Source organism: Euphorbia lathyris, chromosome 3 (assembly GCF_963576675.1).
Source record: "Euphorbia lathyris chromosome 3, ddEupLath1.1, whole genome shotgun sequence".
Lineage (NCBI taxonomy): Eukaryota > Viridiplantae > Streptophyta > Magnoliopsida > Malpighiales > Euphorbiaceae > Euphorbia > Euphorbia lathyris.
Genome location: NC_088912.1, coordinates 45,774,874 through 45,801,400, shown reverse-complemented (window position 1 = coordinate 45,801,400; position 26,527 = coordinate 45,774,874). Strand labels below are relative to the sequence as shown.

At 37.3% G+C, this 26,527-nt stretch overlaps 1 protein-coding gene across 1 annotated transcript; it reads right to left on the bottom strand.

Annotated features, from left to right (window-relative positions):
• Positions 1 to 3,624: 3,624 nt before the first annotated feature.
• LOC136222886 (translocon-associated protein subunit alpha) lies at positions 3,625 to 9,307 on the bottom strand. The gene is made up of 8 exons (XM_066010569.1): positions 9,147 to 9,307; positions 8,399 to 8,563; positions 8,261 to 8,311; positions 7,223 to 7,311; positions 4,811 to 4,888; positions 4,498 to 4,701; positions 4,000 to 4,071; positions 3,625 to 3,883 (listed from the first exon to the last, which is right to left on the bottom strand). Exons 1-8 carry the CDS (start codon positions 9,205 to 9,207, stop codon positions 3,833 to 3,835), a joined length of 771 nt encoding a protein of 256 aa, XP_065866641.1. The 5' UTR covers positions 9,208 to 9,307; the 3' UTR covers positions 3,625 to 3,832.
• Between the last annotated feature and the right edge of the window lie 17,220 nt (positions 9,308 to 26,527).

Sequence of the window (26,527 nt, the reverse complement as noted above, 5' to 3'; positions counted from 1 at the left end):
ACGTAGTCCAATCCGCAGCTAATCTGAATTGCACCGACTAACGCCACAATAGCCAAAGAAATGCATCGATGTGCTAATTCAAGAAAAGAAACCCATAAATAAGACATACTATCTATAAATAAATAAGACATCTAATTTGAAATCAATCTTACCTCCCCGTCCCAATATCAACTTGGCGTTTCCATCTGTATGAACCACGGCATGTCTGGTTGTAGAGTGTATGTCCCTCCCAACAATTTCGTCGATTTTGGATCGGAGACACTTTTCCAAGTCTCATATATCAACACATCATCGTCAACAAGCTGATTTATCCATGCTTTGGGTTTCTTTTTTATTCCCTTAATCACAGTTGAAAGACTTTCTTCGATGCCTTTCTTTTCTTACCCTCCGTGAAATGTGTTTTCACGAACTTCGAAGGATTTCTTGCTTGCACCTCTTTAATAGGCTTTCCACTTCATCCCTTTACTTGGTACTGTTTAAGCTCATCCTAAATGCCAATAGCAAATACAAAATCAATGTTTTAAGCAACGAACAAACACACCAAAACACATAAAATCACAATTATGGCTAGCTACCTTCTTAATTATGGGTTTGCTCCCAGTCGCAATACCAGAAAGCACAACTATGGCGGTTTCGGTATCATCACTCAAATTCATAATTTCATCCTGTCAAAACAAAATAAACGAACACATATTAAATCATATATATAACAAGTAAATATTAACAAAAGAAACGAACACAGTTTAACTCATATACCCATACCTCTTTGGGAGTCATATGCTGTGTTTCGGTATCATCATCGGGTTGAATCACCTTTCGGTCTTCTTCAACATTCAAAACCTTCCCATCATCTTCAACATTCTCTCCCTTCCCTTCGTCTTCAACATTCTCTCCCATCTGCTCCTCTCCAACCTTTTCTTCTACCTTATATTCAATCGGCTCTTCCTTTTGCTCTTCCTTCCGCTCTCCCATCATCATCTTTTGCATCATCTCCGCCATATCCCTTATATGCTCCTCCCTGAAAAAAAATCATCTCCCTCCTATGCTCTCCCCTCCCTCAATAATATCATCTCCCTCCTATGCGCCTCAGTCATCACAGTCATCTTTCCGATCAACTCCGCATTCACTTCCTCCGTCACTTTCGCCTTCAATTTTTGAAATTGACTCTGCATCCTTTCCCTTCTGTCTTCTTCATCCTTTTCTCGTTGAACTGTCTTAACCTCTTCATTCTTCTTGGTCCTCTTCTCGCTTTTTATCCTCTCCTCATCTTCATCCTCAACCACCTCGACCTCAACATCATGTCCTATGACCTCCTCCTCCCCGTCTCCCTCTTCTCCACCTCCTACATCCCCCTCCTCCTCCACCAACTCAAACTCCTTATACGTCGTGAATAGTGCCTCAATATCTACAAGTTTCCAGTCTAAATAATCCTTAAGTGGCTTATACCATTCGCACGCTTTCTCAAGATCCTCAACCACAAATTCAGCTGTTGGCATGTCGGATGACTGAAAAACACAAAACCAATAAACATTCAGGAACACATATTACTTACATCCAAAGCACATATTACTTACGTAAACAAAACATATATACTTATATTAAAAATGTCTGCTGCTTCTTTAAAAGTTGGATTTTTGGAAGTTATCCATCTACTTAAATGAGGGAGCACGCTCTTGTCTTTCCTCATATAGAATTAACGAGGGGCACTACATATCTCAAGTATCCAAACCTATAAAACATTTCAAATTCAAATCAATCTAGTTGACATCTAACATCAAGCAGATCAAATAAATATACGAAGCATAACTGAAAAGCTTGTGCTAGACCAACTAGCTGATATGGAATGGCCTTGTAGTATGTACCCTTGTGGAAGGACTCAAATTTCGCCTTTCTGCTCTTAGCAGATACGCCTTGTTGCAACGTCTTGTACGTCTCCTCCCAAGCATACACACCCTAAGGAAACTCATTAAACAGCTTAGGAAAATCAATGAGGTCCATGATATTAGAATCAACCAAATAAGCTGGATCGGTGGTGAATATGATCTTATGTATAACGTACAACATATCCACGAAGACTGCATCATCATCTTCTATATCGTTCCATTCTCTGCTTTTGAAGGTCTCGTATATTTATTTGTGAGTTAAGCTCGGGATACCTCCGAAGTACAGATTTCTCAATCTGTTGGCCTTCTTGTAATCACTCAACCGCTTCATAATTAGTGTCGGGTCACCAAATCTCAACCTGGTGATGAGTCTGAATTCACGATCGATGAATTTCAATTCAACCCTTTTTACGTTGAACCACATCTCTCTATGGTTTGGATTTTCTCGAGCAATCTCTCTCGTAAGGACCCCATGACATATAAGTGTTGATAACGTACACATATCCATATCCAACAAATGCACAAAGCATGTTTTCTTAAACATATCCAATTGCTTTGTGGATAATCTAGTCTTCACATTTTTCATCACTTCCCAATCACTCCTCACTATGATTGATGCTTTTGTGTTCAAGCTGTAGGGATACTTGAAACTGATGCCTTTGGTACTATTATCACTTGATACCCTCTTCCTCTTCTTTGAATCAGCCTTAGATTGATCAACCTTCAACAAAATGTAGCTCAAACTAGTCAAATAATGAAATAAACGGCTTCACGGTTCCCTTATTGGCTTTGCAATTTCTAAAAATGCGAATCAAATTAAGTGTAATTTCCCTTCGCAAATTCTCAAACCGCGAAGCATGAGAGAAACTGGGAATTCGCAAAATCACTCATAGCTTCGCGGTTTGAGAATTTGCGAAGGGAAAACATAATTCGCATATATGAATTAGCTTCACGGTTTTTTCTAATTTGCGAAGATTTGGCTTCGCAGTTTGTGAAAAACGCGAAATTAATTCATGTTTGTGAACTCGTTTTCTATGCAAAATGAACTATTCACTACCATTTTAAACTATTTCTAAGTATCATTTCGCAAAATATAGCTATATACTAACAAAAAAAAACACAACAAACGACTAAACCATAACACTTAGTTGAAAAAGTATAAATGCATACCTTATTGCTGTGTTTTACCATTGAAATCAAAGAGAATAAACTAGGGGGAAGAAAATGAAGTTCGCAAGTGTTGAAAAGCACAAGAAACGCAGATATAGAGGAAGAAGAAGGTAGAAAAGCAGAAGAAGATAGAAAAACATCTTTGTTATATAAAAAGAGTATTATGGGTAATTCATAAATAAAAAAGTTTAGATATATAATGTGTTTCGTAATGGATTTAAATATGTAAGTGGACCTCCAATTTGACTCAATCTTATTTTATTTGTAATTTTCCAAAAATAAAAAATAAAAAATCAATCCAAACTGGTTGACCCATTAATTGGTATAGATAGCATTAATAGTAGATTACAATTAGTATTTAATTATATTGCCCAAACAAAAATGTGAGATGCTGAAGTAATCATAAAAGTTAACAGGTTCGGTTGATTACTTAATTAGGTGCTGTCCTACTCCCACAAGGTGTGGTTGCCACTCATTAAAACCATACCATACCATCCATCCATTTGGTCCAACTAAATTATATCTCCTTCCCAACTACATAATTGCTATCTAGTCTTTTTCAAAAGGCTCATCTTCCAAAAATTCTCATATTAAGATTAAATAAAATTAAATAAAATGTACGAAAATTTCTCACAAGCTACAACAGTGAAATGTCTCCTTTTTCTGGCCTAAAATTCCAGTTCTACTTCAACTTTATGGGCTCTTTCTTTAGCATTCTCCAACTGCCTATCGTCAGTTACAAGTCTGCCCTCCTGTGCCCTCTGCACCTAAATATATATCTACTTCTTCTTCTTTGATTTGCTGGACAATGATTGTGTAAATGCAGTTCCCTGAACCATCACAAAAAAAGTCCCGAAAACAAATATAAGCAAAGCAATTATTTTCTTCAGAGATTTCAACATTCCATTCAAATTTATCGTGACATGTAGAACATAGATCTACAAACCTGAAGCCACTCATCCATCGAGACATCCCTGGTCCCAGTTCCAACTTCCACCTTTGGAGCTCTCTTTGTTTTCTGAACAAATAGAAGTAGCAAGTTATATCATTTTTGTTCTGCAAATATACACAGCACACATGCCTATATGCAAATAAAGATGCATAACCAACAGTGGTTTTCACCTGGTTAGTCGTTGTTAGAACTAGGCTTATTAGATAATAGCCTTAAAGATGATCTTAATCTCCATCCTAGAATTCTAACAAGTCTAGAGCTAAAGGTGAGTGACCAAGTGAAAACCACTGACATAAAACTAGTTTCATCACATAAATCCATTTCTAGCATTTAGGCAAACCAAAACCACTAATACTTAACCATCTACAAAAATTAAGCTATCCATTATGTGACGGCCAATTTTTGTTAAATCAAGCATGTGTTGGATAATCATCTTGTATATGAAATATGATCAAGTATTAATAATTTGTATCATTATGAGAAGGAGAATACCTTAGAGAGGTTTTGAATCTGACCATGGATCCATAAACCAAGGAGTACAAGAAGAGCACTTCCAAGGGTAACCAGGAAAACTGACTCTATGCTTAGGAAGCCACCAGACTCCACAACTTCAATGGTACCATTATAAAAGGTGCTTTGGTATGGCTGCTGGTCTATCTCATAAATAATGGTGCCCACAAGATCAAAGTTTCCAGGCTGTACCAAATAAAAATAAACATATAGTTTTAAGAAGAAACAAAAAGCAGAAGTTCAAGCAAGCAAATATATGGAATATAAACATAACACTCTTGAGTACTGCATGTACCTGTAAGTACTTGCTGACACCAAAAATGTATGGGAAAGTTGCCTGTGCTGATGCAGGAACAGTTGCATTGTTGAAGGCCTGGGGGTAAACAATAGGTAACAACAGAATTGAGCCTGTGAATCAATAACATCCAAATCCCAGAGCTAGTAGGTAGAATCTATCCTAATCATTCAGGAAATTATATAGGCCACAAAATACATAAAGAGCATTCACTGAAGCAAATTAGAAAGCTAATTTTAATGACTTCCTAAGAGATAGCCCACAAAATACATTAATAGCATCTGTTCAGAAGTATAAATGGATCCTTTCTATAAAATGAGAGACTTCCTAAGAGATGCTATTTATGTATTTTGTGGGCTATATAGCCCAAAGTAATCAGGATACATAAATGGATCCTTTCTATATATTGACAGACTTCCTAAGAGATGTTTGAAAAGGATTTGTTCCACTTCTACATATCCTCTTTGAACATATTGACCAATCCAATTACAGAGGTTCATCTAATTTTCTTTCATCAATAAGGAACCAACCAAAAAGTAGATTGGATAAACTAAACAGTTCTAAAAATGATGTGGAAACACTGAAACAAATCAAAACAAATTTTTGTTCAAACAACATAGAGAAAATGACCATGACTGATAAAATTGACCATTAGATGTTAGATGATATATAGGGATAACTCTTGAACTCACAGGAATCCAATAAATATGTCCACCATAAAAACTACACAGGATGAAGTAAACAGTTGAAAATATAAAGCAGAAACACTCAACAAACCAAAACAAATTTTCGTTCAAACAACTTATAAATTAGGCTAAATGACTGACTCATGAAATTAAGCATTCGATTGTATGTAGTGATAAATCTTCAATCACAAGTATTCAAAGGAATCCAGTAATTATGTCCACCACATCCCTCACATGAAAAGGCAAGTTCTTCATGGTAGAGATTGATATAAAATATAAGATCTACGATTAGACCTTAACTATCAGCTTGAGATTTTAGTTCAATTGGTTCCATGATATGGTATTAGAGCTTCTTAAACCAAACGGTGGAGGGTTCGAATCCTGACAACCCCATTTGTTGATTAAATTTCAACACATGGTAAGATTGACCTGTGTTGTACACGCTTCAAGCCCAAGGGGCATTCGCGTGTGGGGGTGTGTCAAATATTAATATGAAGTGAACCTTTAACTATAAGCTTAAGCTTTTAGTTCAATTGGTTTCATGACATACAGGACAATGTACTTTTGCAATGAACATAATCTGTAGCAATAGGCTTTACATCTATTCACTCTTCAAATTGAGCTGCAGAGAAAACATGATTTCCTTTCTGCACTTCAGTCTTCACCAATCTAAACATCTTTTGCTTCTTTCTCCCATTCTTTTCATGTCTCTTCCTCTGGTCTGATTAACCCTAATTTTATCCAATTACTTCAAATCTTTGTTGACCATAGCCTAAGGACACATGTTTACCTGTCTCTCTAGACATTTTTCCTGGCGTTATTGATTTTGTTTCGTGACTAACTGCTATGTAAAGGGAAACTGTGGCAGTGTGGTTGTTCTCTTTTTGTCCTAGGTCGAAGAAGTCAGTCCATGAGGCTATCAATTAAGTAGACTGCCTTGTTCAAGCACCAATTCTACATCATGGGTCTGACGGCCATTGAAGAACCAGAAGAAGGGGATTCTAGAAACTAGGCACCTAAAGATGCCCAACAATCAAATCTGAAAAACCCAAAAACCAACCATCTAGTCATAAGGTATTATCTATTAACAGGGTTGACTATATATCATTAGATTGCATCATGATTAGGGGTCAGCCTGAGTCAGCCTGAAGCCAACCAGAACCTGCGCATCCAATTTTCAACAAACCAACCCCTAACCCATCAAAGACAAGGCATTGCTCCCCATCCAGAAAAACATATCACAAGTAGCTGAAATGGATCTTATCCTTGACTTAGAGAGGTTACATAATGAAGCGTCAACGTTATGACTCTATTAAATAAATGAGACCCCATCCACCAATTGTCAGGCCAATGTAAGTCTTCAGAATCTTCACTGACACATTGGCCCATAAAACTCATTCTCCACATTGGTACTAACTAGAAAATTGTTTTGTGATATTTTGATGCATTTGCGTGTAAATGCACAGGTTATGTTTCATGTTTGCATGCCCATGCTTATCTGAAGAAGCAAGGCAGCATGACCAAGGAAAGCACTGGTTAGAAGACAGGGCCTGATGAGTGTTTAACAGAAACCCACGCAATTGAGAAAATTTAACCCCAAGCCTTTCTGAGAAGGCACTTAAAAGGAGAATCACACATCTAGTCATACAATAAATTAAACTACAACCTGATATGGAGACCATGAAAATTGACTCATATTTGCAAATATCTATAAACCTAGAATCACCTGGGTAGTGAGATTCTGAACCAAAAGTCGATGATCATAAGGAAGATGAACACTGGCCTTAATCGCAATGACATTAATGCTCGACTCACCTGCATCCCATATAATGGCACAAATGAGCATAGAAATAAGCATAAAATAGAACATAATATATGTGTATAGGGTAAACAATTTATTAGTTCATGTGCTTTACATATTGCATTAGTTAATCCCTGTATTTTTAGAAATAATTGTATAGTCTCTTATGCTTTTTCTCCGTCAACTCTTTAGTCCTTCTATTAGAGTCAATGGTCAAATTAATTAAATGTAACTTAGAATGACAATTGTTATAAGTTATAACCTATTTATATAATAACGGTAACACATATTACCTTTCCTATTTTATGTAACTTCTTCCCCACAATCCTAATCTCTCCAATATTAAGTAATTGATTCATTAATTTTATTTTATATAATGATAAAACTTTAATTTAACCGCGTGGAACTTGTTTAATTAAGAAATGAATGAAAAATATTTCAAAACTTATAAAATTAGGAGTAGAACTATAAAAAATTGTACATGTGAACTTTTTATCTCTAATAAACCATATAGATAAGATGACCAAAATATACGATTATGAAAAAATTATCAAGATTTATAATAATATTTAATATTATTTTAAAGATATTATATTAATTAGTAAAGAAAATGATAAATAATAGGGAAAAATTTATTTTTAGAACTAATATACACAACTATAGAAATGTCAGCATATATACTACAAAAACTTCATTAAGAATATTTTGATTAAATTTTAAAACTAAAACAAATATTTTACTTATAACAAAAACAAATAGAGGGGCTAGAGAGTCGACTAAGACAAAACTCAAGAGCCTTAAAATAAATGTGAGGAATGTGACTAACAGCTGTGTTTTGATAAGAATAAGAGCTAGAATCAATCCACAAACACACACGATAAGAAGTAGAAACTTCGACAGATAAATCATAAGTATGCATTGCACTTCCATTGCAAAAGGAAGCCTTGAAGGAGTTCAACATACCATCATTTTTCACTCCAACAAGTAGATCAGTCTCTTCCCCAGCTGGCACCACTGGAAAACAGGAAAGTGGATAATTAGCATAAAAAACCATCTTCAAGAAGTTATCTTGAAGTAAATAATGGAAAAGAGAATCCTTACCATGTGCACTGTTTTTGGGGAAAACACAGATTGTATCAACTCCAGGAGCTGAACTGAAACTTCCATCACCAAAATCCTGGGCATCCTCACCAACAATACCAAGATCGCTGGCTTCTTCACCAGCCTCTACGACTTCTGCATCAGAATCAGACTGACACCTAGCCACTGTAACAGTAAATAACCATTCAGTTAAATATTGGATATATTATATCAAAGCTCATGCAATCCTTTCTAGTACCTAGTAGAAAACTGACAAATTGAACCAGATTATAAACACACATCAAAAATTAAAATCCACATGAATGCCATTCTTCCAAGGAATTCATTATAGTTAAGAGATGAATTGTGAGCTATTAAGATGATATATAATCAGTAACGAAGCAATTATGAAAGTGCTTTACATTTGGAAGCAAAAAGCATGAGAATTCCAGCTCGAGAAAAGCTAAGCGAAATACAAACCATAATGACTTTTTTAGCCCTTTCATTAACACAAAGGGAAAATCAAGTTAAAAAGAAATCTTTCGCGAAAAGCAAATAAAAGCCCCAACCAAAAAAAATTGTATCGAAACTATTCTGAGAAAATCTCGCAAATTTAGAAACTCACACAAAGAACAGAACAGTAAATTGTAAAATTGAATCAGATCTTTATTTCTATAGATCAACGAGATTACAATCTATGTAAGTAGCAAAGATTATGCATGCAAAAGGAAAGCATACAGATCTAGATCTTATATTGAGAAGTAAATACCTTGAAGGAGAGGAGACGCGAGGAGGAGTAGAGCTAAGAAGAAAACCCTAAGATTCTTCATTGGTTTGTCTGTTAGGCAGCTTACGGAGAGATTTTGGATTTCTTGAGGCAGTTGGTGGTGGAGATCAACACAGTGCTAAATTCAGAGAAGAAACCTTGGTTGAGTCAACAACCATTGCTATTTATCTTTGCATATGCCTGGAAAAGGAAGACGCCACAAATACGTCGAAACGATGTCGTTTTTTTTTATTCAGGTTGTTTTATTTTTCTTCGTCGAAACGTTGTCGTTTTCTATTCAGGTTGTATTATTTTCCTTCCGAATTAAGGGTCATCATAACCCAAACTTTTCAATTCAAATTAAAATTTGATACTGTGCAAAACGTGAATCGGATTAAACACCACATGTAATAAATTAAGCTTTGGATCAATTAGAAGCTTCCATGGAATATTTTTTCTGTGAGAGAAATTCCATAGGATTAGGTCAGAAATTCTATATTATAAAGAAATTCTTCTAGAACCAGACTCCTAACAGGAGAAGGAGTCCTAACACTTAAAGGACTTCTAGCAAATAAAAAAATTCGATCTAACCCTATATATAGACGGATGTGGTCATCATACGGTACGCTAACTCAACAACTCACACTTAGTCCTTACTCTTCAAACCTTCCTAAGCACCTGCTAACTTGGGCATCAAAGCGGGTTCGTCGGACTCCGAACCCCTCTAACCTTTGGTTATGTTTTACAGGTTCATCCAAAAAGATTTGTTAACACATTCGGACCCTCAGCTCAGAGTTCATAAACACGGTTATCATTGGTGCGGTGAGCATGGATCGAACACAAAAGAAACGATAAAATCAAATTATTCAGATTTCGCAGAATTAAGTCGCATTCAGTTGGAAGTTCATCAGAATACTAGAGAAGAATCCAATCAGGAAGCTGAATGTCAGCCACGGTTAGAACCTCAATACCAACTACTAGTGGATGAAGTCTCCTAAAGGTTCGGATAAAACTTGGTGGGCAAAAGGAGATGGACGACATACGAGCGGCACACAAGATAGAGATGGCAGCGCTCAAGCAACAATTAAAGAAAGCTAAATAGGATTTATGGAACAACCTCAATAACACGATAGAATCCAACCGTCAGTCTACAAAAAAGCCTAAAAGCTTTTCCCTTATAAGAAGATATTCCTGATCCAGAAGTCCCCCTAGGCAAGGAGAAAACTGAAAAAGCCCCGAGAACAAACGGAGGAACCATTCAAAAGAACAAAGTATAAGCAGGAAGCGATCTCCCCCAGAAGCTTCCAGTTAACCATGACATGCACGTAAATAGGAACAAACCAAAACAGGAGGATGAAGACAAGCTTAAAAAGGAAATATGTGAAATCCTTCGGAAGGAAATATTAGGTAGACCCATCACCTACATCGGTTATTCACCCTTATTAGACACATGCACATCCTTATCTAAGGAGATCTAGCGTCAACTGATGCCCAGGGGTTTCGAATCCATACCTTTAACCAATATGGAGGCAGCGGAGATCTGGTGAACCACATCAAAAAGTTTAGACGAATCACAGAAGCTATTATGACCACAGATGCAATGCTTTGTTGTCTCTTTCCCACAACTCTAAAAGAGTCCACAGCTTTTTGGTATGAGCAATTCCTCCCCGAGTCCATCCACAACTACAATCAAATGGCCGAGTCATTCGTAGATCACTTTGTAACCACCATACCAGAGAGAAAGACTATGCAAGACCTCAACAGGATGGTCCAAACTGAAGGCAAAACTTTGGCTCAGTTTATTGAAAGGTTTCATGCCTTAGCCATCTGAATCAAAGAGTTTAGTGTGGGAAGGGCCATCGATGTTATATCAAGTAATTACCGAAGTCGAGCACTCCAGCAAAGTATCATTACATCCGGGCCTATAGATTTTCAAGCGTTAATGGAGAGGGCAATGAGTTATACTAGGTGGGACAAGTATAAGTCGAATCCATTACTTAAAAAAAAGAGCTAGGTCCCAACAGCGATAAGCCATCCAGAGATAAAGATCGAAGGGATAGGAACCCTCAAATGCCTCGAGAGCAAAGGGACAAACCTCATGTCACCTTTTTACGCTCCTAGAAAAGAGATGCTTTTCTGGGTTAAAGACAACAATAAGAGAATTGAATATCCACCTAAAGTAAAAAAAAAGGTTCGAAGCAATGGGAAGTACTGTCACTTTCACAAAAGCGAGGGCCATGAAACTAAAGATTGTAGGTAGCTGATAACAGAGCTAGAAAAGATGGCCGAAAGTGTTAAACTTGATCAGTTTCTCAGGAAATATAAGGAAGATTTAATGAGAGAATATGATAAAAATCCAGAAAGCCACACTCTTAAGGGGGTAATCGACGTGATTGTTAGAGGGCCACAACCCAAAAGAAAGAGGGAAGAGGTCGCCACTTTGGAAAAAAGGAAGGAGCAGCGATCTGATTTTTACTTTGGCAATATCAAAATAAACCAAAAGAGTGGCATGATGATGCCCTAGTAATAGAGATGTTGATTGCAAATTTTAAAGTTTGAAGGGTCTTTATGGATACAAGCAGCTCTATTAACATCATCCCTTGTAAGGTCTTGAAAAATCCTGATATCGAGACAAAAAAAAAAAACGAACCACCAACATAACCCCTTTGGTAAGAATCAACGGGCACACTGTACCTTTTTTAGGCAGTGATGACTAGTGGAGATGTTATCAGGCAGTGTTCATTTGGATGTAGAAATTGGAGTTTCAAACCCAAATGGAGGAGCAATGCAGAATTCCTCGTGGTAGACACCCTCTTCCCTAAAATGCAATAGTTGGAAGACCTCTTCTATCAAGTTCAGTTGGGGCCTTATCGATTATAAATATAGCATGGAAGATCCCAACCGAAGAAGGCATGGCCATCCTCCAAGAAAACTAACCGGTGGCACACCATAAATACATAGTATCTTTAAATATAAAGCCACAGGTCGATGATGAATAGGAGAAAGAGTGGGAAAGAGCTGAACCCGTAAGATCTCTAGAAACTGTATGGTTGGCTGAAGATAAACCAATTCAGATAGCTGTTGATTTAACTAAACCCATCAAGATAGACATCACTAAATGTCTAAAGAGTAATATTGAGGCCTTCCCCTAGTGTCCAACTGATGTTACAGGTGTCCCCCTAGAAGTTATGATGCACCCACTAAACATTGATAAATTTGTATAAGGTATCTACCAAAAAAGGAGAAACCATGGGTCGGAGCGGTAGAAATTTATTAATGTGGAGGTAAGAAAGTCGTTGGATTGCGGCCACATCGAACCTGTCCAATATCCCAACGAGCCAACGTGGTACTAGTTAAAAAGGCTAATAGGAAGTGGAGACTCTATGTAGATTATATGTGTATATTATACTTATTTTTACCCCTTAATTCTCATGATTTAATTGGATAAGTAATCTTCTAATGGGAATTTTAAGTGATTTTTCTATAGATTGGAGAAAGAGGACTTTGGTAGATCACTTGTGCTTAATTGGAGTGAAATCGGTATTTTGGAGGAGCAAAAAGACCAAAATGAAGAACCAAAGATCAATGTGAAATTTGGAGAAAATATATATTCTGCTTGTTTAAGGGTCACTGCCTGTTCGCTGGAAGAGTTCACGTTGCGCTTAAAGGAGAAGAACAACCAGGAAAGAGCGAGAACAACTGGTTGGGTGAAGCATGAACCCAATATATGAATTATTAATCTTTCCTGAAATCCAAAGATGCCTTTCTTAGAGAAGAATTGAATTTGCTGCAAAACAACCATGCTTTTAGAAGAAAATAATATAATATGGGATGTCTGACTGTTCAGCAGACTGCTCTCTGTCTATCAGAACAGTCTAGCAGACCATATCTTGAATATTTTAATGTATCTAAAACAATGATTTCTGCTGGATTTTTAGGCTATTTAAAGAGCCTTCTTGTATGTTTTGAATCATTCAGATTTTAGATCTGAATCATTAGGGTGTAATTTTGTTTCTTGTTCTTTTAATGCATTGTTTGTTCTTCTTTATTATTTTTGTCTTACTTCATTTAATTATGAGTAAGTAATTTAATTAACAGGTATGCAGCTATCCAGGAACAGGTAAAAGAGCAAGTTTACTTCCCTATAAATTCATTAAGTATACTTAGCTTGGCTGTTCAGTGAGTAATTAGCGTTAAATAGGAGTAGCTAACATATTTCTTAGTGGAGCAATTACGAGGAGACTCTCTTTTCAAAACTGAACTTTCACTAAACACATTTAATCATGAAACGGAGACGTAATTGATTATATGTAAGGGTTTTAATTGTTCAAATTAAATGCTTTCCTATTCTAAAAGCTTAGAGATATATTAATCTCAATGAGACTTATTTTAATTGTTCTTAAAGAACGTTGGGAACAAGGGACACCTGACTCAACCGATTTTCATGAAAGATACCTTAAGCCAAAGCTGTTTCTACTTAATGAACAAGGAGCGGAGTGCATGTTCACTACCATTTCTATGCCTGTTGTATACCTGTTCTTCCCAAATCTGAAATCAAACTTCTTTTCAACTTGCTTTATTATTTTCTTTTGTCAAATCAAACACCAACTCAACTTAAGCGATCAGTTACTTTTAAAACTTGACTGTGATCATCCTTATAAGTATTTATATTTGCTTGTTCTATCATCGTAGAGACGATATCTTACTTATCACTTTATTACTTGTACCTAGTGCACTTGCTAGTCTTCACATTTCAGGACAACAGTAGAATTTACCGACCTGAACACATCCACCCCGAAGGATTCACAACCCTTGCCACTTATTTACACAATCATTGATTCCACAGCTGGATATGCAATTTACTCCTTATGTGATGCAGCCCGGGGTTATCACCAGATTCCTATGGATCCTGAAGATAAACAAAAAAACTAGTTTCATCATTCATGAAGGTACATACTATTATAATGTAATGTCCTTCGGCGTAAAGAATGTCAGAGCAACATACCAGAGGCTAGTAAATAATAATTTTAAGGATCTCATTAGAGACAAGGTAGAGGTGTACTGATGCACCCCGAGATTGCGCTCAAAGGCTCACTAAAGGATAAGAATACCCCGTCGTTATCAAGTAATAAATCTGGACAAGTCCGGATATTGAATCCATAGGATTTATACCTCAAGTACCAAACTATTAGGCTTCTAATGTTATCTAGGCAATAGGGGGATTTGATTGAGTGGGTTTATCTAAGTTAATCCTACTCCTAAGTGATCTTAAGCAATGCAATTAAACCTGGAAGTGAAAGGAATGATATGATAATACTAATTTCAACCTAATTTAACAATTAATTGATGATTTAATCTGAGTTACTTAGGCCTAAGACGATTAAACCTACTTATCCTTCTAGGGTTCTTAGCCCGCTATTCCTTTGTTACAGGTTGACACTATGTCATTTTCCCTTTCACATGACATAAGATACATGACAAACATTTGTTTTCATGTCGTCTGATTGTTTTTCGTGACAGTATATTAAAATTATGCCATTTGAAAGTGTAAATGTAAACCAGCTCAATTCACATGTGGCGTTCCGATGACATAGCTCTGTCATCTAAAGAAAGCAGGCATTTAAGTCAAAATTTACTTAATCATCATATGACACTTATGATAAATGATTGTCATTGTATTCAGAAAACAAAAAGAAAGCAATGAAATTTCACTTATGCGGCCAACGAAAACTGATATCAAATTTAAGGCGCTCAATACGTTTGACTGAAATTTTAGCTCATATATAAACCCATCTCTCATCCCAAATCCCTAACTAGATTTTTCCTGCAGCTTAGGCTTCATCTCTCTCACCCCTCTCTTTGGCTATCCTCGGTTGCTTTCTACATGAAAATCATTGGGTCGAAACACGGTAATGGTAAGCCATATTTACTTTGTTCCTCGATGTATTAGAGTTTCATTGTTCCTTAATTTATCTTTTCCTCATCTGATTTACTCTTGTGTATATGGATTTCAGCAGGTGGAATAAAGATCTATTAATTTTCAGACTTACCATTGAAAATGTTAGATCTCTCACTTAGATACACTAATTTTACTGTATTCATTGTTAGATTCACTAATGAAAAGTTTGGGTCTTTATCTTTTTTAGCCTAGGGCAATATACTTCGTGATGCTGTTGTGGGTGATGCTGAGATAGGTAGATCTTGCTCTTTTTATTTACAAATATTATTAACATTAGAGATTATGAAGTCATCTGATTCCTTTTTATTTGAACATAATATTTACAGGGATAGTAAGAATGTTTAAGTACATTAGGATAAAGATGGAGTACATACATTAAAATTGCTTTTTTTTTTCTTTTTCTTTTTGTATTGGTTAGTTTAAATTGTTTATTTGTGACTTATTCAAACTTTAGTGGTAGAATTTTTAGTTTATTTGGGATAATTGTCAAAATTGACTCTAATATTTTTTCTAAAAATACAAATTTGATCCTAACGTATGAAAATGATATAAATTCACTTCTAATATTTCTAATAACGATCAATTTTTGCTCATACGTTACCAAAAATTTGAAGATATTGAGTTCACTGTTATTTAATTGTTACATTAGACATTCTAAACATAAATAATATCTAAGATATTTAACGTGTTACTGACATAGTTATAAAAAATATGTTTAAAATGCTAACAAATAAATTTTACTTTCTTTTTTAAGAGGAGATCGGACTTTCATTACTAAATAGAGAGTACAACAGCAATCAAAGCTTTACAGACAAAAGTTGATGCAAATTGCCAAATAACAGATGAATCAATTCTTAAGGCAGCCTGGGCCAAATTGTGAGCAGCCCTATTGGTTGTCCTCCTTACAGATCGGATTGAAACTTCACGATAGCTCTTAAACAACATCCGACACTTTTCCATAATCACGCTAAACTCTGATAGATCTAGGGCTGAAGAGTGCAGCGCCGACACAATAAGGCTCGTGTCCATTTCCACCAGAACTTTGCCATAGTTGCAATCATAGATAAAGAGCAGCATGCATTGGAGACAGAGAGCTTCGGCAATTCACGGAGACAATGAACCCAAATATGGGATAGTGAAACCGTAAAGAAATATCCCCTCGTGGTTCTGCATGAACCCGCCAAACCCAGTCACAGGTTGTTGTTCAATATTGATTTTTATCGACCCTGAATCTGGTGGCTGCCATTGTCGGTTCTGGGTTAACCCAAATGCACTCCCTTATTGCAAACGGACAGATTGAAACTCATCCAGCTGCTACCGATGGAGGAGCACAAGAATTATCCCAGAGTAATTTGTTTCGTTGTCGCCATAGCTCCCATAATCCCTAGCAGACGAGTTCACACTCTTTTGCAAGTCTCACGGTGAAGAAACACTCCAGCCAATTAGTGAAAAATTCGACCCCTATGGTGTGGTGATCAACCCCAAGGGGCCCCCCCAAAACACATTAGCATACTCACAATCGATGAAAAGGTGCACCACATGTTCCCCAAAGGATTTACAAAACACATATTGGTTATCATTCAGAACGCCTTTAACTAGAAGGGAGTCCTTTAGAGGAAGAAAATTTTGGCATAGTTTCCACACGAACACCTTAACCTTAAACGACCACATCTGATGCTATACTTCAGAAGCACCCGCGGCTAATCCCTCTGTGTATAAAGACCAAGCCACCCTATATCCGGATCATACTGAATATAGACCCCACCAATCAAAGTGCCAGATACGCCTATCATTTAGAGCCGAGTCCCCAACAGGAAGAGAACGGACTGCCTACACATCCGGTGTTGGGGATTAGTCATCGAAAATTAACCAAGTGCAACGGAAAACTACGCTTAGATTTTCTATAATCCAGTTAAGATCGTGTCAAACTGTCACAGAGTGAACTTCAAAACAAAATTAAAACATAGATCCAAGAACTTACGGGTGATGTCTCTTCTAGAGACGGCTGCATGAATCCACAAGTCGAGTGAATCTCCTTAATCACGTGCACCAACCGTATAGGAACTGAACTGGTGCTAGCCGTAATCGATTCAGAATAATCTGAGCACGAAGAACACGAAGAACTTTGTGCAGGGACAGAGGGGGCCGAAATTTGTAGTTGGGAGGCAAGTGATTAATTAGCTTACTAAACCTAATGAATAAATACCTGTATCAATTAGGTTTAGGTTAAGTGGCTAATATCAAATTAGTCCCTCCTTGGTCCCTAACAATAAATATAACCCTACAGATTACATTTAATTCAATTAGGTCCAAATAGGCCCAATTTAATTACCCCAATTTAGTTGGCTAATTTCTAATTAGTCCCTCCTTGATCCCTAATCATAAATATAACCCTATAGATTATATTTAATTCAATTAGGATCAAATAGGCCTAATTAAATAATCTCACATATATATTTATGGCCATATAGAATTTAATTGCATTATGGTCCAATTAATAATTTATCTTATGCAACCTAATTAATCAATTGATTAATTAATTACATTTGCAAACTAGATTAATTAACCATAACCAATTAAATATCAAATTGATTAACTTGTTAAATAACAAATAATCAATTTATCCATTTGTTAATTAATTAACAATTAATTAACATATTTTATTCTGATTAAATACATAACATGTATTTAAGATTATACTATTATTCAATTCCACGATTTGTGTGTGCACGATCCTAAGGGTTCGTCCTCAACCAGACATGGGCCTAAAGCCCAATGACCATAAGTGGGTTCTAGCAAACCATTAAGGCCACTGACTGATACGAATTACTTCAGCCATCTATAGAAGACACATGAAACCTAATAGATGATCTCTCAGTATCTCTTACCATTTGCATATCCATATTATAAGCCAGAGACATGGTGGATTTCATTCTCTATACGATTTATTATATTTCTTGATCTAAAGTGAACTGATGAATCAGATAAGTAAACTACTTATCAAGGTATGGACACACACTTCTTCAGTTTCACTTCTCAAGTGGCCGGTTATATCGACTCACCGTTAGGTGAGTGGTAATCCCATCACTTCATCTATCCGCAACAACGTGTTCAACGATCCACCCAACATACCCGTATTTGGCATCCTGTTACGGACCTGTTAGGCGCATATCAAAGTGAACCGCATCCCACGTCATTTATTATAATGAAATAGGTCTGGAGATAATAGAGTTCTACACTTAGAAAGATCAATGACATATTCACCATGAATCTTTCTAGAGCGGATCGGTCCAGTCCCACATTGAGCTACATCAATGCGTACATGTATCCATATCTAACTATACAATTGTTGCAGTAGTGCTTCCTACACAACTACACAGATACTGGATACATAGACCTTTAGTTATATTCGTTCTCATGAATAGAACAGGTCTCGGACGTTTCATGATTATCAATCAACGGATACTCCATACATGTTTCATAGCACAAGATATAAACATTATGAATTATTGCCTTTATTCATATAACACATACACAATGTATTCAAACAATATATAAAATGTCTAATACATATTGCAGGACCAATGCCTACGAACTAGGGCACACCAACATCCGGAGGGGTAAGGATCACGTTTAGTAATGGTAGATTCTGGGACCTCCCACCATCAGCTTTTAAATCCGCCATAGAATACTACTCGAAACCCGCAACCATATTTGTTCTGGGTCTAAATCCAGGAATATACGGAATCCACCGGTCCTACCATATATTTATCTGTAATCTATCTCCCACCCTCCATCGCGAGCCCTACAAAATGAGGTCCCTAAAACTCCATATCCCTCTCCAAATCAAACTCGAGTTAGAACCCAATCGAGAACAAAAGAAATCCCTATTAGGGAAGTACTTGGCTTTGATAATTTTTCAAAAGAGAGTTTAAGGTCTAGTAATAAGGGACCACGCCTGCTTGACAAGCATGGCAAGGTTAAACGAGTGGAGGTGTCTAAATCCCACCCTCTATGTTCTTTCCTATCACACATATTATCCCAGGATGCCCAATGAATCTTTTGCTTCCCCCTTATTTCAAAACCCACCATAATGAGTTCATCATTCTCTGCATTGCACAGAGAGGTCGGAAGTAAGAAGGAACTTGTACAAAATGTAGGAATCGCCTAGGCCACTTTTTTTAACAATATCCTTGCGAGTTTGAGACAAAAGTTTACCATGGCAACCGAACAACCTATTCCACAACCTCTTCTTTAGATACCCAAAGTTCGTTCGTTTATTATAACCAACCATCGACGGTAGACCAGATAACTGTTGGTCCCGTGTAATGTAATAGGATTAGTTCCAAGGGGGAGTTAGGAACTAATGTAACTTTTTCGCTTAATTGCTGACTTAATTTAATTCTTTAAACAACTTCGCTCAGTTTAGGTCAGCAAGGCTGAGCACGATGCAAGACAGTTTTAGTCAGAGGCTGACTAGAACTGTTTTACTTGTGAGTTGGGAATTAACACTTAAGGTCAGCTTCCAACTCAGCACTCTGATTACTCAGTGTCAGCTTATACAAATTATATATTGAGTAATTTAAACAAGCAACACATGCATATATATATATCAAGATAAGGGTTAGAAATTACTCAGCAGTCTTATCCTGGTTCGACCTCACCGCCTACGTCCAGTCCCCAGAATCCTTCCGGGCTTTTTCAATCCACTACTAAGCTCTTTAAAGGTAGAGCCCAAACCGATTACAAGATTTTCTTCACATGTTCTTCTTCTGTGAAGTTCTTGTCGAGTCTCTTCAGCTCATTTATAATGTTGGTGAATCTTGCATTCATTTCAGAGATGTCTTCATTGTCATTCATCTCGAACAGCTCGTATAGTCTCATGTGTTGATTCACCTTTGATTCCTTGACCTTACTGGTACCTTCATAGGTCACTTCTAGCTTCTTCCATATTTCCTGTGCTGACTCACAACCTGAAATTTTATTGTACTCTGTAGCATCTAACGCACAGTGAAACATATTTATAGCCGAAGCATTATTTTGTAATTTTCTAAGGTCATCCTCTGACCACTCAGTTTCACTCTTAACAACTTTCTCGTTGTTTACCATTTTGTAAGGAACAAACGGGCCTTGGACTATTGCAAGCCATGCACTCATGTTTGTTGCCTGAATAAAAATTTTCATCCTGTTCTTCCAAAATGTATAATTTGATCCGAAGAAAAAGGGAGGCCGATTGATAGATAATCCCTCAGGGAGTATCTATGTTGTTTGATTTCCAGGAAGGAAACGAGTGCTGTTCTCAGCCATTTACAGGGATCAGCTCAAGATAGTTTTATCTTTGAGTAGTGAGCTACTGCGCTCTGATACCACTTGTTGGTCCCGTGTAATGTAATAAGATTAGTTCTAAGGGGGGAGGGGGTTAGGAACTAATGTAACTTTTTCGCTTAATTGCTGACTTAATTTAATTCTTTAAACAACTTCACTCAGTTTAGGTCAGCAAGGCTGAGCACGATGCAAGACAGCTTTAGTCAGAGGCTGACTAGAACTGTTTTACTTGTGAGTTGGGAATTAACACTTAAGGTCAGCTTCCAACTCAGCACTCTGATTACTCAGCATCGACTTATACAGATTATATACTGAGTAATTTAAACAAGCAACACATGCATATATATATCAAGAGAAGGGTTAGAAATTACTCAGCAGTCTTATCCTGGTTCGGCCACACCGCCTACGTCTAGTCCCCAGAATCCTTCTGGGCTTTTTCAATCCACTACTGAGCTCTTTAAAGGTAGAGCACAAACTGTTTACAAGCAATTGAGAATGCAAGAGTACCGTCCTCTATTCATCTACTCAACCCTACTGAGCGCTATAACCAAACACTCAGATTTTCTCTACCACTGAGTACTAAAACTAAGTACTCAGCACCACTCTCTCAATCTTTACAATTGATACAAATTTGTTTTTTTAGATGAAGAACACTTTAGATGAATACAAATTCAATCTAGACTTTTACACAGAGATAGGATTTGGGTGTAAGTATTTGCTTTTCTTGTTTGTATGTGCTTGTATGTATTGTTTTTCTTTTGTACATCGGCCATGGATCCAAGTGATGAACTTGTCCTTTTATAGTGAAATCCGATGCTTCAATCATTTGAATTCGGATGTATCCGTTGAATTCAAACGGTCTTCTTGCGTCATTCATTGGTCAGCATACAGATTTGCAGGCCAATCCTGTCGTCTGAAATTAGCAAGCGTCAGGCTTGTCTTCTTCCACCAGGTTCATCTTCTAGCGCCAGTTTCGTCTTTTAGCCAAATGCCAGTTGACCCATGCATCTCGAAAAGGTCTCTTTGCATAATTCCAAAGCTTCTAAATTGGCGCAGATCTTTGTTGGATTTTGTCTTTTAGTAAACGGATCATTGGTGCTGACTTGATGAACACTCAACTTGACTTAATAGACGTTGCCTTCGATCTTTATCTTTGGCGAGGCTGAGTTACGTTCTACTCAGCTTCCTCGGTCAGCTTCGTCTGCAAGCATTAGTTCTGAAGAAGACTTTTCTTCTATGATGCTGAGTTGTATTCTACTCAGCTTCTTTGGCTCATGTTGACTTCATTCTGTCTTACTTTTTATTTCCATTCTCATTTATCAATATACTCAACATTGAACAAACACATTAGTACAATTAAACCAAAGCACTTAAATTTAATTGTCTTAATCATGGGATTAACTTAAATAATTTTGTCAAATCAAAATCATGTGGAAAGGTGTTTCAACAAACTCCCCCATTTTGATGTTGGCAAAAATATTTAATTATGGAAGTCAGCATCGAAGTTCCCCATGATTGATTTATCTTTTATTCTTCTGAAGTTACTCCCCCATAAGGGTTGCATCTATTGACTTAAATTAACTTTAAACCTTCTAAGATTTAATCGAGTGAAATTAAGATATGCCTTTACTGACTTAGTTCAATTCTAGACCTTTCAAGATCTAATTCAGATGAGCCTAGGTCAGCTTTCAGAAGTTGGTCAATTCATGGAACATAGTTATTACTTAGTGTCAATTATAGATGTCATAGTTGTGTGCTGAGTATATTTTACTTGTATATTTCCTATGTTCACAAGATACAGTTTGTTGTTTAATGATTAGTTAAGTATGACAGATCAGCATATAAGCACAATAATTAAGCATCGCATATATAAGCGAGTTTGGATAAAAGATGCTTTCAAATAATATTACTCAGCTTAACAAGAACATGCCATACAAAATAAGTTACAAGCAAAGACTATATAGGCTATTGCTATCACTATTTCTTGGGTTTGGTTTGGGCAGTTCGTTGATGAGTGTGGGTGCTCGGGTCAGCAGAAGTTGAACCAGGCTTCTGCTGAGTGCCGGCAGCTGGCCTAGATGTCTCCCCAATTTTCTACTGAGTTCCAGTAGCTTGCCTTGGGCGTTCTTTCTCCCCCGTTTTGCCAGCATCGTGAGGAGGAGGATAGAAATTTCCCTGTTGAACAGCACGAGTCAGTTTAGATGAGTATAGTTGGAGTTGACTCGTACTCTCCCTAAGACCTTGGAAGACGTGCATACCATCGGACATAGTGGAAGCGGGGATCTTAATGTTAGCACTAAGCATACTAAGCAGATACTCTTGAGATTTCCCGATCCAAGTTCTTGATTCTGTCATCCGGGCATAGGATTGATGATACATCCTGAGCAGGGCAGTTGTTAGACGAGGTGCCGCGGCCTAATCTCCCGGGCGGACCGGGGGGTGGACATCTCATGGCGACGTAAGCGGTGATTGGCGCCGAAAGCAACCAATCGTGGAATCAAGCTGCTCGGCAGGACCGGAGCTCGGAGATATGGAAGAGTTGCCACCCACGAATGGGAAAATGAACACCGATCCCTTGCGGGAGACCGGTGTGGGTTCGGGAAACTTAGGTACGAGCTGAGAAGGCTAGCTCCTTTCCGGAGAAAGGCTACTAGGCACCCCGACATCGCCCGGTTATGAACCACCGGCCTCCTACTCAGCATGTTAGGCGATAACGGACTAATCGTATATTTCTTTAAGTTTAAAATTCATTTGAAACCTTTTCTTTCTCTTTTTAGAAACCGTTTTGAGCATATATTATTGAAAAGAATCACCCATTTACACCAATTTAATATTCATACAAAGAGAGGGGGGAAGAAAGAAGTGATTTAGTTACAACGTGATTTACATGTCGTGTTGCGTGTTAATTCTATGCTAACTTATTTCCCCAAAACGAATTTATTTTCATGGTTCGTACCTTAATCGCCGTTGGAACGATTTAGGTGCGTTTTAAAACCCCGTTTGATGAAGTTCACCCGAATTGCCATTGGAACGACTCGAGTGTTTGAAAGCGTTTGAGATAAAAACCTTTGATAAGAAAACGTGGTTAAACATACAAGTCAATTTTATTTTGTACAAATCATTTAAGAAAACGATTCAAAACTTCATTATTTACAATGAAAACGATTTTAATTACAAGGTTCGCTTAATCCGTCGTTGGAACGGACTAAGGTTTTAAAGCGTGATGTTTTGGGAAACGATTTTGAAATGTCAAGAAAACACTATTTATTTACATTAGGAACTTCTAAAAACTCATTAGTTTAAATAATTAAATTGAAAACTCTTTTTGTGATTTATTTTCCTCTTTTTCCTTAGTGGATTCTGTACTTGTTATAATTACAATAATAAACATATTTAAACCAAAATTCACTCCCAAATAAAGCCCATTTGAAACATGGACCCCTAAATGGCCCAAAAGAATAAAGAAAATAATATAAGCATATATATATACATTTTAATCCAAAACGGAAATATGAAATAAAAGTTAATGAAAAGAGACTATATAATACATATATGAAAATACTAAATATAATACATTTATACTTTAAACATGTGAAAATAGTAAATAAAACTCCTAGATAAGAAAATAACATTTGTCACCAAAATAGTTTTATTTAATAATAACTAATATAGCCCAAATATCCCAAAACTATATATATACATAACTAATGTAATTTTAAATGTCAAAAATAATATATATTTATCCACTAATATTTACTAATTATCTCCAAAATGCTCAAGTAAATAACATTTAAAATAAAATCCAATATAACTCAAATGAATGAAAAAGGAAATATATATATACATATACTTATAATAGATCAAATTAATGAAAAATAATATATAGACGTTCTAAATAACTATAGGTACCAAATATCTAAAAAATAGTTTAAAAGTATATATTACATAACTATATATATGTATACCAAGGATCAAAAACTTAAAAGTTGAGAAAGAGGGACTAAAACAGTATTTTTTACATTCCAGCAGATTTACCGACGGAAAATCCGTCGGTAAACAGCAATTAGTGACAGAAATGGCAAATTACAGCAGCACTCCAATTATTTCCAGATTTATTCAAAAGCTTTAAATTAAATCTAATTCAATCGTTTTGGATTTTCGAACTACCAAAAATGGATCATAGTCAATAACGGACGTTCCTAAAATGACGTTTTTATTTTAAAACGTTATTTGGAAATTCTTTAAATTACAACTTATAATTACAACGTCTTTAATACCCGAACTACCTTTTTATCGGATTACAGTTCGTATTGGGATATCAAAACGAGGTTTTTTATTTTAAAACAAAACCAAATTTTATTCAACACGAGACAAAAATTAAATAAATACGCTAAATTAAATAAAACGTGATAAAATAAATGAATAACTAAATAAATAAAAACTATAACATAAAAATAAATAGAAGAAGGAAATAAATTAAATAAAATAAAAGAGTCTAGTCCTCGGATAATACCTTAAATTCGGTATCTGACAGTCGAAGCCGATTGATTCCACGAGTCGTGATTTTCCGGTTTTTTGTGTTTTTTAGTAAAAATTTAACTTTGGGAAAATTTGGATTTTTTGGGAAAAAAAATATTTTCTCCAAAAAATTGACTTTCTCTCTCTAAAAATGTTTAGAGTGAGAAAGCTCCAAAGAATCTTCTCCCCTTCAAATGCATGGGGATCCGTGCCTTTTATAGGCAAACGGATCCCCGGCGGAATGGGCGACGCCCAAAAAGAATCGGGCGTCGCCCAAGGGGGTTGGGCGGCCGCCCAAGGCATGTTGGGCGGCCGCCCAACCTCACGTTGGGCTATTGCCCAACATTTGTTGGGCGATCGCCCAACGCAAGGTTGGGCGCGCGCGCCCAACCGCCGTTGGGCGTTCGCCCGACGTAGGTGGGTGCTCGCCCAACGGCCGCCGGGGCGCGTCTTGCGCCGTCGGGCGCGCACGCCCTGCGGCCGTCGAGCGTGCATTCTGTGCCGTCGGGCGCCCACGCGTCGCGGCCGTCGAACGCGCGTTCCGCGCTGCCGGGCGCACACGCCCCGTGGCCGACGAGAGCGCGCTCCGCGCCACCGGGCCCATGTATCGCTCGGACATCGAGCGTGCGCCACTTGTGGTTGGATGCATGCATCCGAGGGATGTCGAGCGCGCGCCCCACGCCGTCGAGCGGGCGTCCGACTGTCGTCGACCGCGCGTCGTATGCCGCTAAGCGCTCGCACCATGCCGCTAAGCATTCGCGAGCCACCCCATTGGCAACAGCGACCCGCCATAACTCTTTCTTCCTTATTAGGTACTTATCATTCTTTATATATTTTTTGTTTTTCAAAACATCCGGAATCAATCGCTTCAACCGTCTTATTTTCAGGTTTTCATCACAGGTCCTCCGACTCGGTGTCTACAGCTGCCCCTACTTTGCTATTTTGACAGTGATGTGTGTGTTTTGAAAATATTTTTTGCTAACGCACACATGCAATGTAAAACATATAAAAAGTAAAGGACACGTAAAGAGTAGGAGGGAGAATACCTGACCTTCGCGCTGCGCGCTCCGATGTTGTTTGTCGATTCTTTCCAGCCTTGCCTCTGAATCGGCCGTTGGTGGATGTTTTTCTCTCAGAATCTAGCGTACGTTGACTATGGGTAAGAATGGCTCAAAAGCAACCTCGGTCGTGGACCGTAGGTAAGATGGCTAAAAAGCTACCTCGGTCGTGAACCGTAGGTAAGATGGCTAAAAAGCTACCTCGGTCGTGAACCGTAGGTAAGATGGCTAAAAAGCTACCTCGGTCGTGAACCGTAGGTAAGATGGCTAAAAAGCTACCTCGGTCGTGAACCGTAGGTAAGATAGCTGAAAAGCTACCTCGGTCGTGAACCGTAGGTAAGATGGCTAAAAAGCTACCTCGGTCGTGAACCGTAGGTAAGATGGCTAAAGAGCTACCTCGGTCGTGAACCGTAGGTAAGATGGCTAAAAAGCTACCTCGGTTGTGAACCGTAGGTAAGATGGCTCAAGGGCAGAAAAGTTCTTTCTAACGATTCTGAATTCTTTTAAAACACCATTGTTTGGAG